This window comes from Eulemur rufifrons, chromosome 2 (genome assembly GCF_041146395.1).
Source record: "Eulemur rufifrons isolate Redbay chromosome 2, OSU_ERuf_1, whole genome shotgun sequence".
Classification (NCBI taxonomy): Eukaryota; Metazoa; Chordata; class Mammalia; order Primates; family Lemuridae; genus Eulemur; species Eulemur rufifrons.
Window position 1 is genome coordinate 127,230,447 of NC_090984.1, and position 14,186 is coordinate 127,244,632.

At 47.9% G+C, this 14,186-nt stretch overlaps 1 gene segment (V, D, J or C); it reads right to left on the minus strand.

The window, feature by feature from the left end:
* Positions 1-3,138: 3,138 nt before the first annotated feature.
* Positions 3,139-3,596, minus strand: LOC138397164 (immunoglobulin heavy variable 3-43D-like; the record flags this gene model as incomplete). The annotated part of the segment is given in 2 exon segments: positions 3,139-3,446; positions 3,551-3,596. Coding segments are annotated over 2 exon segments (354 nt in total), but the record flags the coding sequence as incomplete, so codon positions are not given.
* Positions 3,597-14,186: the final 10,590 nt, after the last annotated feature.

The window sequence follows — 14,186 nt, forward strand, 5'->3', positions numbered from 1 at the left end:
CCTGGTCCCGAAGGGGGAGATTAGTCCTTTTACCTGAATTGACTTGTGCGCAGGTGAGACATCTCGTTGTCACCTGCTGGGCCATCTGAGGTAGCCGGGGAGTGCAGTAGGCCCTCTAGAGAAGTTCAGTTAACTTGGTGCTGCCAAGGCGGGCGTTCTGATGTATTTCCTTGATTAGGTGTCGTCCTAGGTGTTTAGGGACTAAGACCCTATTGTCCGGGAGGATTTTCCAACCTCCTGAATCAGTTTTAGTCTTCAGGGCTTTGCTTAATTTAACTTTCTCTTTGGTGCAGTTTGGGGAGTTTGGCAGGAGACGTTCTGGCAGAACAGGGAGAGTTAGGAGAGTCCCCACTGGTTTTTGTGTGACTTTTCTTGCTGTCACGTCACTGAAAGCATTGTCTCTCGCCACCGGGGAGTCAGTCCGCACTTTTGGTGAAGTGTCCCACGTACCTGTGCCGTTGCAAAGGCTCTGCCCTGTCCTGGGGGCTGGGTCAGGGCTATGAGTTCAGCCTTCTGGGCTGAGGTTCCATGTCCGAGAGCCTGTGCCCGGGTAACCCGGCCTGCAGTCACGACAGCCGCCCCTGCACACCTGGCTCCTTCTGAGACGTAGCTCTCCCATCTGTGTATAATTCTTCGTCGGTTTCTGGCCACGGGCGGTCAGTGAGGCCAGCTCTCAGGTTGGTGACAGACTCGAGCGTTTTGAGACAGTCATGGAGTGGCTCCGACGGCTCATCTTCCGGGAGCAGGGTGGCAGGGCTGAGGGAGGCTGTCTTTAGAAACCGGATTCTGGGGGGTGTAGCAACAGCACCTGATATTGGGTTATGCGGGAGTTTGAAAGCCACCTCTCGGGGGGGCTTTTTAGTAGAGCCTCCACTGAGTGTGGGGCATAATTATATATGAGTCTTGCCCCAAAATGAGCTTGGAGGCTTCCTTTGCCAAGATGGCAGTCGCAGCAATGGCCCACAAGCAGCCTGGCCAGCCAGATGCTACAGGCTCCAGCCTTTTAGACAGGTATGCACCCGGTCTGTTCCAGGGCCCTAGTTTTTGAGTTAGGGCCCCTTTAGCCATCCCTCGGTTTCAGCAACATATAACTGGAAAGGCTCGGTCAGACCGGGCAAGGCCAGTGCAGCGGCACTCACAAGTGCCGGTTTGAGGCTCTTGAAGGCTTTAGCCTCCTTTTCAGTCCAGACCAGAGAGTCCCTCTTTCCCCCTATGCTGGCATACAGGGGTGTGTTATCTCAGCAAACTTGGGGACGCAGAGTCTGCAGTACCTCACTGCCCCCAGGAACTCTCGTACCTGTCTCTTAGTTTGGGGCTGTGGGATCTTCAGGACAGCTTTAATTCTACTGGTGGGGACGGTTTGTTTGCCTTTCTTTAGTTCGTATCCTAGGTAGGTTGCTGTCTGGCTACAAAGCTGAGCCTTTTTAGCCGGAACACGGTAGCCCAACTGAGCTAATTCTGTTAGCAGGTCCTCAGTAGCCCTTTTATATGTGGCGTGATCCTTGGTGGAACTGGTGTTTATCACAAACTCTATAGGTTTGCCCCCCACATTCAGAGTTACCTTGGGCTCCTGGGGGCTTATCAGAATGGAGTCCCGGCCCCGTCAGTCTGAGTCCTCCATGAGGAGCGGCACAGGCTTAGCCACCTTCTGCTTTCAGTGACGACATTCGTTTTGCCAGTGTCCATGCTTTTTGCAGTAGGCACACTGGTCATGGCTTAGGCTGGTCTTCCTCCTCCTAGCATCCCCCTCTGGTCTTTTGGGCCTCTTGCCTTTTTCACTTTTATATCTTTCTTGTTTCACTATAGCGGATACAGGAATTTTGACCATCCTTTTAGACTGCACAGTCCCAGGATGTTTTCTGTTGTTATAAATCTTCTGAACAATTTTTATTAACTCAGACAGCAATTTTTCTTTAAATCCTTCTAATCTCTGCAGCTTTCTCCTACTCTCTGGGGCCGAGTGAGTGGCAAAGGCAATATTAATGGCACGTCATTTTCTGGTGCCTCTGGGTCTATGGGAGTATACAGGCGGTAAGCTTCAAAAAGGCATTCCAGGAACACTGCTGGGGGCTCGTTAGGCCCCTGTATGGTCTCACCTACCTTGGACAGATTAGTCGGCCTTTTAGCCACTGTCCGTATGCCTTGTAGCAGAGTCTGTGATAGCGATCGAGAGCCTCCTTACCTCGTTCCTCATTTGGGTCCCAGTCCAGGCTCCCGGTGGGGAAGGTAAATGAAATTTGCCCATCAGGGCCACGGATTGTCTATGGATGACAAAACTCTTAGAATAGCCATGGGCAGAGAGACAGTTGACAAAGTTGGTTAATTTTATGGCATACAACAATGTACTGAAAACCATAATTATTACTGATTATATATATGAAGATATATCCATATTTTACAATTTAGAACATATATTAATAACATGTTTATAGAAATATAATGCCAAGAAAGTTAACAGCATCAATTCAGAGCTCGGAGCACTTGCTGGCCACTGCAGTGGAGGACGCCAAAGTGAGCATTTTTATAAAAGCCGTGAAGCTTCTGGTATTTTGAAGGCCACAGTGGTACCACGACCTTCAGGATAAGCTGATGATCTTGCAGAGTGACAACCTTCCACTCATGACATGCGACCGAGGAGCTAGGTCTTCCTTCTCTTGCTTACAACGCTGACTCCGTCTGCCCCTGATGTCCAATAGGCACTTTATGCTGCTTGCCGGCTAGAAGGAACGTTGAGCTCTGTGTGCTGTGCTGCATTGTGTTGCCAAGACAAAATATTTTATGTATTTTTGGATTTCTTCAGAAGTGTTGATAATTAATGTCAATTTGGGGACAGGAGAAAGTGACTGGAACACACTCTCTGCCTTTTGTGCAGGTGACAATTTTTTCTCTCCTTACCACAAACATATCCAACTCAGAGACTGCAGAGGGAAACACAGAATGGTGAATTCAGAGAAGTTCCCCAGAGGAAACCGTTTTCTGGAGAGGAAGCCCCGACCCTGAGAGGAAACCAGCCCTTACCCTCCACCTGCACCTGCCCTGGGCTGACTCTGCTCCTTGTGTCTTGGGCGCCCCCTGGCGGCCCCGCGCTTTCCCCGCAGGAGGTTTGTGTCTGGGCTCACACTGATGTCCCCTCACTGTGTCTCTGGCACAGTAGTACAGGGCCGTGTCCTCGGCTCTCAGACTGTTCATTTGCAGAGACAGCGTGTTCTTGCTGTTGTCTCTGGAGATGGTGAATCGGCCCTTCACGGCGTCTGCGTAGTATGTGCTACCACCATCATAACTAATGTATGCGACCCACTCCAGCCCCTTCCCTGGAGCCTGGCGGACCCAGTGCATGGCATAGTCATCAAAGGTGAATCCGGAGGCTGCACAGGAGAGTCTCAGGGACCCCCCAGGCTGGGCCAAGCCTCCCCCAGACTCCACCAGCTGCACCTCACACTGGACACCTGCAAACACAGACACAGCCTGGTCAGAAACTGCCACACAAACCCCTGTTTCTCTCATTCACATCCACTCCCACACCCAATATCTCTAGTTCTCCATGAATTACCTTGTAACAGAGCCACAAGGAAAACCCAGCGCAGCCCAGACTCCATGGTGAGTGTCTGTGTTCAGTGCTGATCACCGAATGGGGACACCTGGGAATGCCGGGGCTGGGGCTTCTGTCCCAGAGCTGCAGGGTGAGGGCTGGGCTGGTTTTCATCAGCAGAGGGAGGGCCCTATTTGCATGTCCCCTGCTATATAGCAAGCCCTGGGGTGGGACAGCTGAGGGAGGGCAAGAACAGAAGAAAACTGAGTGACTGTACTGTGATTGATAGCTCGTGTTCACTTATTTAATTTACAGACACATAGAAACCATGTGCTGTAGGTGTGAAGTTTCCATGTATTTTACAGATGTAAAAGTAAGATTAGACACATATGGAAGTTGTGTGATATGTCCAGAGACACATATCTGGGAATGTCACTGTCTGGGCGATGATCCTGTCCTTGGAACCCACAGCAGACCAAACCTGGACATGCCTAGGGTGGATTCTAGAACCCCAATTCTATCATAACAAGATAAAGCCAGTTTCTTGCCTCTCTGCTTTTTTTTTCCTGAAAACTATATAGAAAGCCTGGCACACAGGATTAATGCAGATAACTGAACCTAAAATCTCCCTTATTATCTATTTGTCCATTGCTCCTTCTCTACCAAATCATCTATTAATTGTTCATATTAACTTTAATGAGGCATAGTTGGTACTCAGTGGCCTTAACACAGTTGAAGTGAACAAGTGAAAGATGCTGACACACCGTCCCCTGTCTGCGATATGGAGGAAATCGATTTCCCTCAATGTTGACATTTCTCCTTCTAAAATTCCTCCTTCTTTCTCCTTCCCTCTCCCTCCCTTTACCCAGGAACCTGCTATCATAGTTTATGTTACTTCAGTTTTCACTCTCTAGAATTTGTAACAGTGCAATCACGTAGCAGGTGCTTTTTGCCTATTGTACTCACAGCACACACTGTGGACGCGGCCACACCGCAGTGAGCATGACACAGCCATTGCCGTCATTGATGTAGTGTCCTGATGCATCATTTGCAAAAAAGACTTGGTTTTTAAGCTGCTGGTTAATGTTGGCATTCTTTCCAATTCCTTGCTATTATGGGTAAAGCTTCGCTTCACCTGGGAGAAGGAGGCAGCTGAGAAAACAGCTCTTCTTCTTTTTACATCAACAAAAATAACAGCAACATCATCATCGTTCACATCAACACACCTGCATGAGCCATACATTAGCACATTTTATTTAATATTTCAGGTAATGGAAGTTATATGACTAAGAACAAACCTGAAATCTGCAGAGAGACCAGGACTTGCAGAACTTTTATACCACTGGTGGGACTGCAAATGGATGCAACCTCTGTGGAAAAGAATTTGGAGATACCTCAAAGAGCTAAAAATGGAAATACCATTAGATCCACCAATAGCACTATTAGGCATCTACCCAAAAGAGCAAAAGATATTCTATAATAAAGACATCTGCACCCGAATGTTTATGGCAGCAGAATTCAGTATTGCAAGGATGTGGAAACAACCCAAGTGTCCGTCAATTCATGAGGGCATCATTCAAATTTGGTATATGCATACAGGGGAATATTACTCAATTATAAGAAACCTAGCACCTCTTCTATTTTCCTGGATTCAGCTTGAGCCCATTATCCACAGGGAGGTATCACAAGATCAGAGGAACAGCCTCCACATGTACTCGCCATGAAATTGGCACTAACTGATCAACACTATGGTGCTCACATGGTAGTAATATTTTCCAGGGATTAGGGGGTGAGGGGGGTAAACTCACAACTCATGGACAAGATGAGCATTGTATATGGCAAGGCCATGAGTGTAATCCTCGCTTGGGTGAGGCAAAGATATAAAATGTAGCCAAAACATTTCTACCCTCATAGTATCCTGAAATAAAAAAAAAAAAAGAAAAGAAAAAGAACTGAAATATTCACACCATCCTTTCTGTCACTGAACATTGAAGGTGCCCAGAAGCCATGAGAGATCACATGGAGCTTCTAGAAAGGTCTGTACATTTTCACAGCAAGGACCACTTTGCATATGATCTGCGTATAGACACGGAAGAAAAGGCTTAAAGAATATAAAATGTGTGGCGTGCGAATCTTTCCTCCCGTTCTGTAGGCTGTCTGTTCGCTCTCCTGATAGTGTTCTTGCTGTGCAGAAGCTCTTTAATTTGATCAGGTCCCATTTACTTATTTTTGTTGTTGCTGTGATTGCCTTTGGGATCTGGAGGATGGACAGGCTTGAAGCTCTGACTCGGGTGGGAGGAAGGAAATTTATGTACCCTAAAGATTTGTACCCCCGCAATATTATGAAATTTAAAATGATACGTGAAAAATTAAATAAAAAATACAGAAGATTATACAATTTGCATAAAAGGAAATATACCTGGGTGGTTTTTCTTGTACCATTACGTTTAAACATTTTATTTTATTTTAATTGAAAAACAATGCATATATTTAACATGTGTTTTGATATATGCATACCTTGCATATTGATCAAATTAAGAAAATTATCGTATTCCTCATCCAAAATATTTATCATTTTTATTGTTTCTTTTTTATTTCACAATATTATGGGGTACAAATTTTTTGGTTACATATAATGCCTTTGCCCCCCCTTCCCCGAGGCAGGACTATAGGAGTGCCCTCCCCCCACACAGTGGGCTCAACATGCATTAGTTGTAAGTTCACCGCCCACATCTCCACCTGTCGGGCACCCATTGAGTATTACTACCATGTGAACACTGCACTGTTGATCAGTCAGCACAGATTTGATGGGGAGCACATGTGGTGCTTGTTTCTCCATTCTTGTGATACCTCACCTAGTAGAACAGACTCCAGCTCTATCCAGGTTAATACAAGAGGTGCTAGATCACCATTGCATTTTGTGGCTGAGTAGAACTGCATGGTATACAGATGCCACATTTTATTACTCCACTCATGTATTGTTGGGCACTTGGGTCAAATTTTATTTATTTTTGATTGACAATAATTATATATATTGAAGAGAAGCAACAGGATGTCAATACTTGTATACATTGTGGAATGATCGAATCAGCATAATTAGCATGTCCATCACTGCAAATATTTGTTATTTCATTATAGTGAGAATATTTAAAATTCTATGTTTCAGCTATTTTGAAATCTACATTATTATTAACTTTATTAACTCTAGTTATACTGTGCAATAGAACAGAGAGCAGTCTGTGAGTGACCCAATTAGAAATCCAAAATATACTAAAATAATATATGGTAAATATAACAGGGTGTTGTCTGGCTTTTTGTCCTCTTCAACAAAAGCTGTAAGTATCTTAGAGCAGAAATTCACTCCTTGACAATATTGCATATCCTTAATACTGAAGCACAGATTATTATTGAAGCTAGAAATCCCATAAAAAGTTTTGACAAAGTCTCCCTATACCATTATGGTTTTTGCCATATATAATACGGACAAGGAGGAACACCTCATCCTAAACACTGTAAGGATTTCCTTGCCTAAATCACCACGGTGACAGCACATATTGTTCCAAAATATTCTACTGAGGGCTTGGATGCTCTGGCCCACTGAGTAGTAAGTTAAAATTAAATCATTTCACTATGACTTACTCGTAGGTATGACAAAACAGGACCCCATGTATCATCTCCTTAAAATAGTAAATACAGGCTGATGTGAGTTAAAATAGACTCTTCAAATGAGAAACCCATTATGCAAGAGCAGTTTAGAACAGAGGAGACTAACCCAGCTGCGTCTGCTGTGGCCATCCCCACTTGCTGTGTTTCACTGGGAGAGAATGAAGCATCTCACGGTAGGTGACTGCAAACGTGATCTCGTGGCTCCACACGCTGTCACCACACGCATCTTACTGAAATCGCTGACTCCTGGCAATCAGCAACTGGGAAACATTTTTCTCTTGTAGATTTGGTTGCTATGCTCTGATAGGGCCATATTTTAACAGGCTCCCAGCCACAGATTAGAGAATTTATTGAAAGAAAAACCTATAAATATCAGGAAATATAAAATAATCACGAATTATTTGAAACATATACTGTTGCCTTTAGCGAATAAACTAAGAAAATAAGCATGTTGCTAACTGTAGATATGAACATTCAAAGCTGCGATATTGTGAAGAGAGGATCCGCGCTGACTTGAGTTGTCCCTGCACGGATCACACTTTCCCACGATACACACGTGCGGCCACGCCCATCCACGCCATCCGCTCCTGCCCTGTGTCAGCCGTCCTGCCTCTGCACACACATGATCGCATCTAACAGGTCCGGGGTGGTGGCTGCTCCACAGTGTGGCTCTCTGCTCCTCTGATCCACATGTCATGATGTCGCATTCATAAAGCAACCTCTTTCAAGGCCTCAGGGGAGCCCCCTCAGCTGATTTCTGTGCTCCTCACTTTGTTCCAGAATCGCCCAACATCAGATCCTTTCATCAGATGCCACTTCTCTAGGACAGACCCTGGTGCCCCTGCCCAAGCCCTTGCAGACTCAGCCAACAGAGTCTCCACCTCCTGTCTTCCCCAGGAGGACACCTGCCTTCTTTGCCATAATGTCCATATTCCTCACCCTCATGCTGAGTGACCCTTCACCTGTGGCCACCTCAGGGGCACCCACCGCGTCCTGCACCATGACATGTGCTCACCAACTCCTGAGCTTTGCAGCTCTCTTGGGCTTTACATAAATCAAGTGTGTTTTAGTGCTGTAGGAATTTTGAATTAAAATGCTATAAACAACTAAAATCAACAAAGTTACTCTAAAGGAGCAGCGGTCACACCTGTCCTGATGGGCCTGTCCCTTCCTCCACACTCCCTGATGTGCCCTGTGGTGTTAGCACCTTCCTGTCTGACCCTGTAGCTATTTCATAGGCAGGGACTGTACAAGGTGGCAAAGCCTGTCACATAGTTAGCTGTTTCCTACTTGCAATGAGGACACATCTGTGTCTAAAGGTACACATGGAACTAACTCAGAATGGAAATTTCTTCATAAGATGGATGTTGTGCATCATTTTCCACAAATATCTCCCATGATGAAGACTAATGTATGGAAGAAATCTTTTGTGAATCCCATGTGGGTTAGACACAAATCCTTGTTCAATACACGACACTTCTTTCTCCTTGATAACAATGGGTATGACAATAAAAACAAGGAATGATTTTGCTCTCCATAGGAAGGAGGAGAACATAGGAGAGGGCAGTCAGGAGGAGCAGAGGGGGGAGGGTGAGGCAGCTCTTGGATAAAGGGCCATCTCGGGCAGACACAACATACAGCAGGGACTGGACTGCAGGGTGGGGTGTGATCATGTGGAGCCAAAGGACACCACTCACAAGGACCTGGATGTCACCCAGACTGCTCAGCACACTGAGGTTTCCATCTGCAGGTCTCTCCAATGCCACAGGTGTTGAAGGTGACTCTGTGAGAGTCTCAGTGGACACATCCCACTTTGACCAATCAATCTCATTCTCGCAGCTACTAATGGCTGCTTGCATTTCCAATGTGAGTCCATGCCCAGGTGACAGCAGGAGGGTCCCAGCAATGGTGGGTGACACAGTCCCATCCCATCAATCTCTCCCAGGTGCCTCAGGAGCCACAGCCAGAGCCACACCTGAGCTCCAGGTGAAGGGTTTGAGCCCCAGGATTTAGACACAGAGACCACACCCTCCATTTTGTGTGGGACAAAGGAACAGAGGAAGATGTGAAAACAGAACCAAGGGAGAAACAAAATAGACTTCCAAAAAAAAAAAAATTGAACTAAATCATTTCTGCATCTGAAATGTACAGTTTTAAATGAGGAGAGAACAACTTGACAGTGTTAGGTTTTATGAGACACTGACCCTGCCCAGGTCCCTACATGTCCCAACCTGAATCCCAAAGACTGTCCCACTCAGGGAGTCCCACTGAGGTCTGTGCGCTGAGTCTGGTTGGAAAATGCTCAGCAGGTTCCCCTGGGATTCCTTCCTCAGGATTCTGACCCCTGTGATAACACCAGTGTCATTTCTGCCCACGTGACTGATGTTCCACCATGTGTCCAGGTGAGAGCTTGTTCATTTAGTACAACAAGACGTTTCTAATTCAGACACTACAGTGACGAGCGCAGAGCCAGGAAAGAATATAGGTCCCTGGTTGAAATTTCTAAAGAAGAGGCCCCAAATTCTGACAGGAAACAATCATTGTCCACTGCCTTGACTCTGCTCGTTGTGTCCCGCGCGCCCCCTGGTGGCTCATGCGCACCCCCGCAGGAGGTTTGTGTCTGGGCTCACACTGAAGTCACCTCACTGTGTCACTGGCACAGTAGTACAGGGCCGTGTCCTCGGCTCTCAGACTGTTCATTTGCAGAGACAACGTGTTCTTGCTGTTGTCTCTGGAGATGGTGAATCGGCCCTTCACGGCGTCTGCGTAGTATTGCTTACTTCCATCATACCATATAACTGCCACCCACTCCAGCCCCTTCCCTGGATCCTGGCGGACCCAGTGCATGGCATAGTCATCAAAGGTGAATCCGGAGGCTGCACAGGAGAGTCTCAGGGACCCCCCAGGCTGGACCAAGCCTCCCCCAGACTCCACCAGCTGCACCTCACTCTGGACACCTGCAAACACAGACACAGCCTAGTCAGAAACTGCCACACACACCCCTGTTTCTCTCACTCACATCCACTCACACACCCAATATCTCCAGTTCTCCATGAATTACCTTGTAACAGAGCCACAAGGAAAACCCAGCTGAGCCCAGACTCCATGGTGAGTGTCTGTGTTCAGTCCTGATCACCGAATGGGGACTCCTGGGAATGCCGGGGCTGGGGCTCCTGTCCCAGAGCTGCAGGGTGAGGGCTGGGCTGGTTTTCATCAGCAGAGGGAGGGCCCTATTTGCATGTCCCCTGCTATATAGCAAGCCCTGGGTGGGGCAGCTGAGGGACGGCAAGACCAGAAAAAAATTCGGTGACTGTACAGTGATCAATTGCTCATGTTCACTTATTTAACTTACAGACACATAGAAACCATGTGCTGTGGGTGTGAAGTTTCCGTGTATTTTACAGATGTAAACGTAAGCCTAGACACATATGGAAGTTGTGTGATATGTCCAGAAACACATATCTGGGAATCTCTGTGTCTGGGCCATGATCCCGTCCTTGGAACCCACTGCAGACCAAACCTGGACATGCCTAGGGTGGATTCTAGAACCCCAATTCTATCATAACAAGATAAAGCCAGTTTCTTGCCTCTCTGCTTTTTTTTTCTGAATAATATATAGAAAGCCTGGCACACAGGATTAATGCAGATAACTGAACCTAAAATCTCCCTTATTATCTATTTGTCCATCGCTCCTTCTCTACCAAATCATCTATTAATTGTTCATATTAACTTTAATGAGGCATAGTTGGTACTCAGTGGCCTTAGCACAGTTGAAGTGAACAAGTGAAAGATGCTGACACACCGTCCCCTGTCTGCGATATGGAGGAAATCGATTTCCCTCAATGTTGACACTTCTCCTTCTAAAATTCCTCCTTCTTTCTCCTTCCCTCTCCCTCCCTTTACCCAGGCACCTGCTGACATAGTTTATGTTACTTGAGTTTTCACTCTCTAGAATTTGTAACAGTGGAATCACGTAGCAGGTGCTTTTTGCCTATTGTACTCACAGCACACACTGTGGACGCGGCCACGCTGCAGTGAGCATGACACAGCCATTGCTGTTGATGTAGTGTCCTGATGCATCATTTGCACAAAATTCTTATTTATTAAACTACTGGTTAATAGTTTGATCATTTCTAATTTCTTGGCATTAAGGATAAAGCTTATCCTCACCTGGGAGAAGCAGACAGCTGAGAAAAAGCTCTTCTTCTTACATCAGCCACAATAATAGCAACATCATCGTCATCTATAAAGCATGACTGCGGGAGCTGCGGATTAGCAAATTTTATTTAATATTTCAAATAGCAGAAGTTATTTCACCAAGAACAAACCTGAAATCTGCAGAGAGACCAGGACTTGCAGGGAGAAACAGGACCAGAGCATTAGCTTATTAGGCACAGCCCAGCAGGCGGCATGTGGGCTGAGACAAGACGACACTGGACATAGGCACTGGATCACTGGAAGCTGGACTTGCTAAAGGGATTGCAGTTTAAATTTTCCAGGGGCCAAGCAAACCCCCGGCACATACAGAATCATCTCTGCAGAGAAGCGTTTGCTCCTGAATGACCGACACAGCGTAGGAAACACAAAACCCTTTCATGGCACAAGGGTGTGGATGGCGGGTGGCTGATGTCATACTCCAAATATTGTACTGAAAGTTTATGGAGAGCAGAAAAGTGAAAAAAATTAAGGCTTAAATTTGCATTGAATTCAGGTCCTCAGTCATCCCATTTCAGATGAACGAGACCTGGGCATTACAAGGAGACAACCTGGACTCCTGAGGAAGAAGAGTGACAGGCAGAGACAGGAAACCCCAGGGTCTGAAAGGTATCCTCAGTTTCCCTCCACACCAGCTCCTGAGCTGGGAAATGAGCCCTTCTGGGGTCTCCAGCGGGGGGAGGAGCCGTCTGCCCCTGATGTCCCGCGGGCTCTGTGTCCTGCTTGCCGGCTTCTGCGTGCTGTGCTGCATTGTGTTGTCCAAGAGAAAGTCTTTTATCCATTTACAACTTATTCCAAAGTGTTGATAGTTAATGTACATTTGGGGACAGGAGAAAGTGCCTGGAAGCCACTGTCTGCCTTTTGAGCAGGTGAGAATATTTTCTGTCGTTACCACAAATGTATCTGAGACTTCAGGGGGAAGCACAGGGTCATGAACTCAGACAAGTCCCCCAGAGGACATGGTTATATGGAGAGGAAGCCACGACCCCCCCGACAGGAAAGCAGCCCTTCCCCTCCACCCACACCTGCCCAGGTCCAGCTCTGTGCTCAGGTTGTTCCCGGGTGCCCCCTGGTGGCCACGAGCGCCCCTGCAGGGAGGTCTGTATCTGGGCTCACACTGATGTCCCCTCACTGTGTGTCCCACAGTGACTCCGGCCCTGTCCTTCGTGGGCACAGAGCTCAGCTGCAGGGACAACTGAATCTTGGACATTGATCAGGACGTGGCAACTCAGCTCTGGAGGGACAGGTTGTAATTTGTGCTCCCTACGTAGCATGTGTCCCTGACGCAGTCCCATGCCTTGCCCCAGGGCTGGCAGATGCAGCTCCAGCAGTAACCACAGCGTGTGATGAACAGTCCAGAGATGTCCCAGGTCAGGGAGAGTGTCTGAGATGGCTTCACCAGCCCTGAGCCCGACTCCTGCAGCTGCACCTTGGAAGCGACACCTGAGGACGCGGAACCTCGGTCCCCGCCAGCCACATGCAGCAGTGGCCATGGCACCTGGTGCACGTCTGACCTCTGAGACGCCTTGTGCAGCTGGCAGCAGGCCAAGGAGAGGACACAGCAATCTCGTTTTCCTCCAGACCACAGCGTTGCCTTCCCCAGACACCCCGGCCTGGCTAAGGAGGGCGTCGTGACCTTACACAGCCCATTAGCAGATCTATTCTGTCCTGGAGACTGAGGAGAAATCTTCCCATGGGGAAGCTTCGTACTCACGCAGGGAAGGGACTGAGATCTGGCTCGTTTGGGTCCTTCCTGCTTTCTTTCCCTGAACCTCCCATGTACCGTGGTTCCCGTCTCCCCTGAGAGATTGTTACGTTACCGCTGTTACGTGACAGCCTGACCTGCCCTTCCCTCCATCCAAAAGGAGGTGACTGCAGAGGATGTTGCGTGGGGAAAGGCCAGCTGGGCTGAATGGCGTCTGCTTCCAGCCCATACCTGAACCCTCCTTCTCTTATGTAGATCCGGACACAGCCGGGTCCCTCCCCACAACGTCCCCAGGAGTTTCCCCAGGCCTTTTTCTTCTTCCACAGTCAGCGTGTCCTGGACACGCCACAGGCCTTCCCTGAGGTCTGTGGCCAGGCCCAGGCCTGCGAAGGGATTCCATCCCTCAGAGGGCACCAGGGAGGACGTCACTTGGAGAAGCTGGATGCTGTGTCCCCGAAAGGGCAGGACCTCAGCTGTGCAGCTCTGCCCAGAACAGGGCTCGGAGAATCTGCCCACATGGAAACAAGTGGCAGAAAACACTGGAAGAATATGATGTGAGTCAAGTTATGGGCATTTCCTTGGAATAGTGGAGCCGATTCCCAGGGATTCGACACAGTGTGTTCACGCAGGGTCTGCGGCTGAAGAGGAACACAAGACAGAACGAGAAGTGGCCACCACGCAGACTGCAGAAGATCGGGGGACGGGGCAGGAATCAACTCCTGACACAAATCAGGAGTTTACGAAGTTTCTGATGTAACAACTTTCCCGATTTTATTGCATTTCACCAGTGACGTCAAATGGGAAATTTCAGACCTGTATTGACAACAGAAATAGAATGTGAAGTCGCCTCTCTGCCTGGTCTAAAACAGCCACAGGACATGCTGAAATGCTGTCAGAGAAAAATGATGCAGGATGTGAAGCCCGTGGCCCACAGACCGCGGAGCCGGGCGGCCCCCCTCTCCAGGGCCTGTCCTGGAAGCAGCCGCGGATGCCGTGAGCAGAAGAGACAGCGGAACAAAAGATGGCACAGCAGTGACCAAGAACATTGACAGCAGTAGGTCCCTTCGTGTG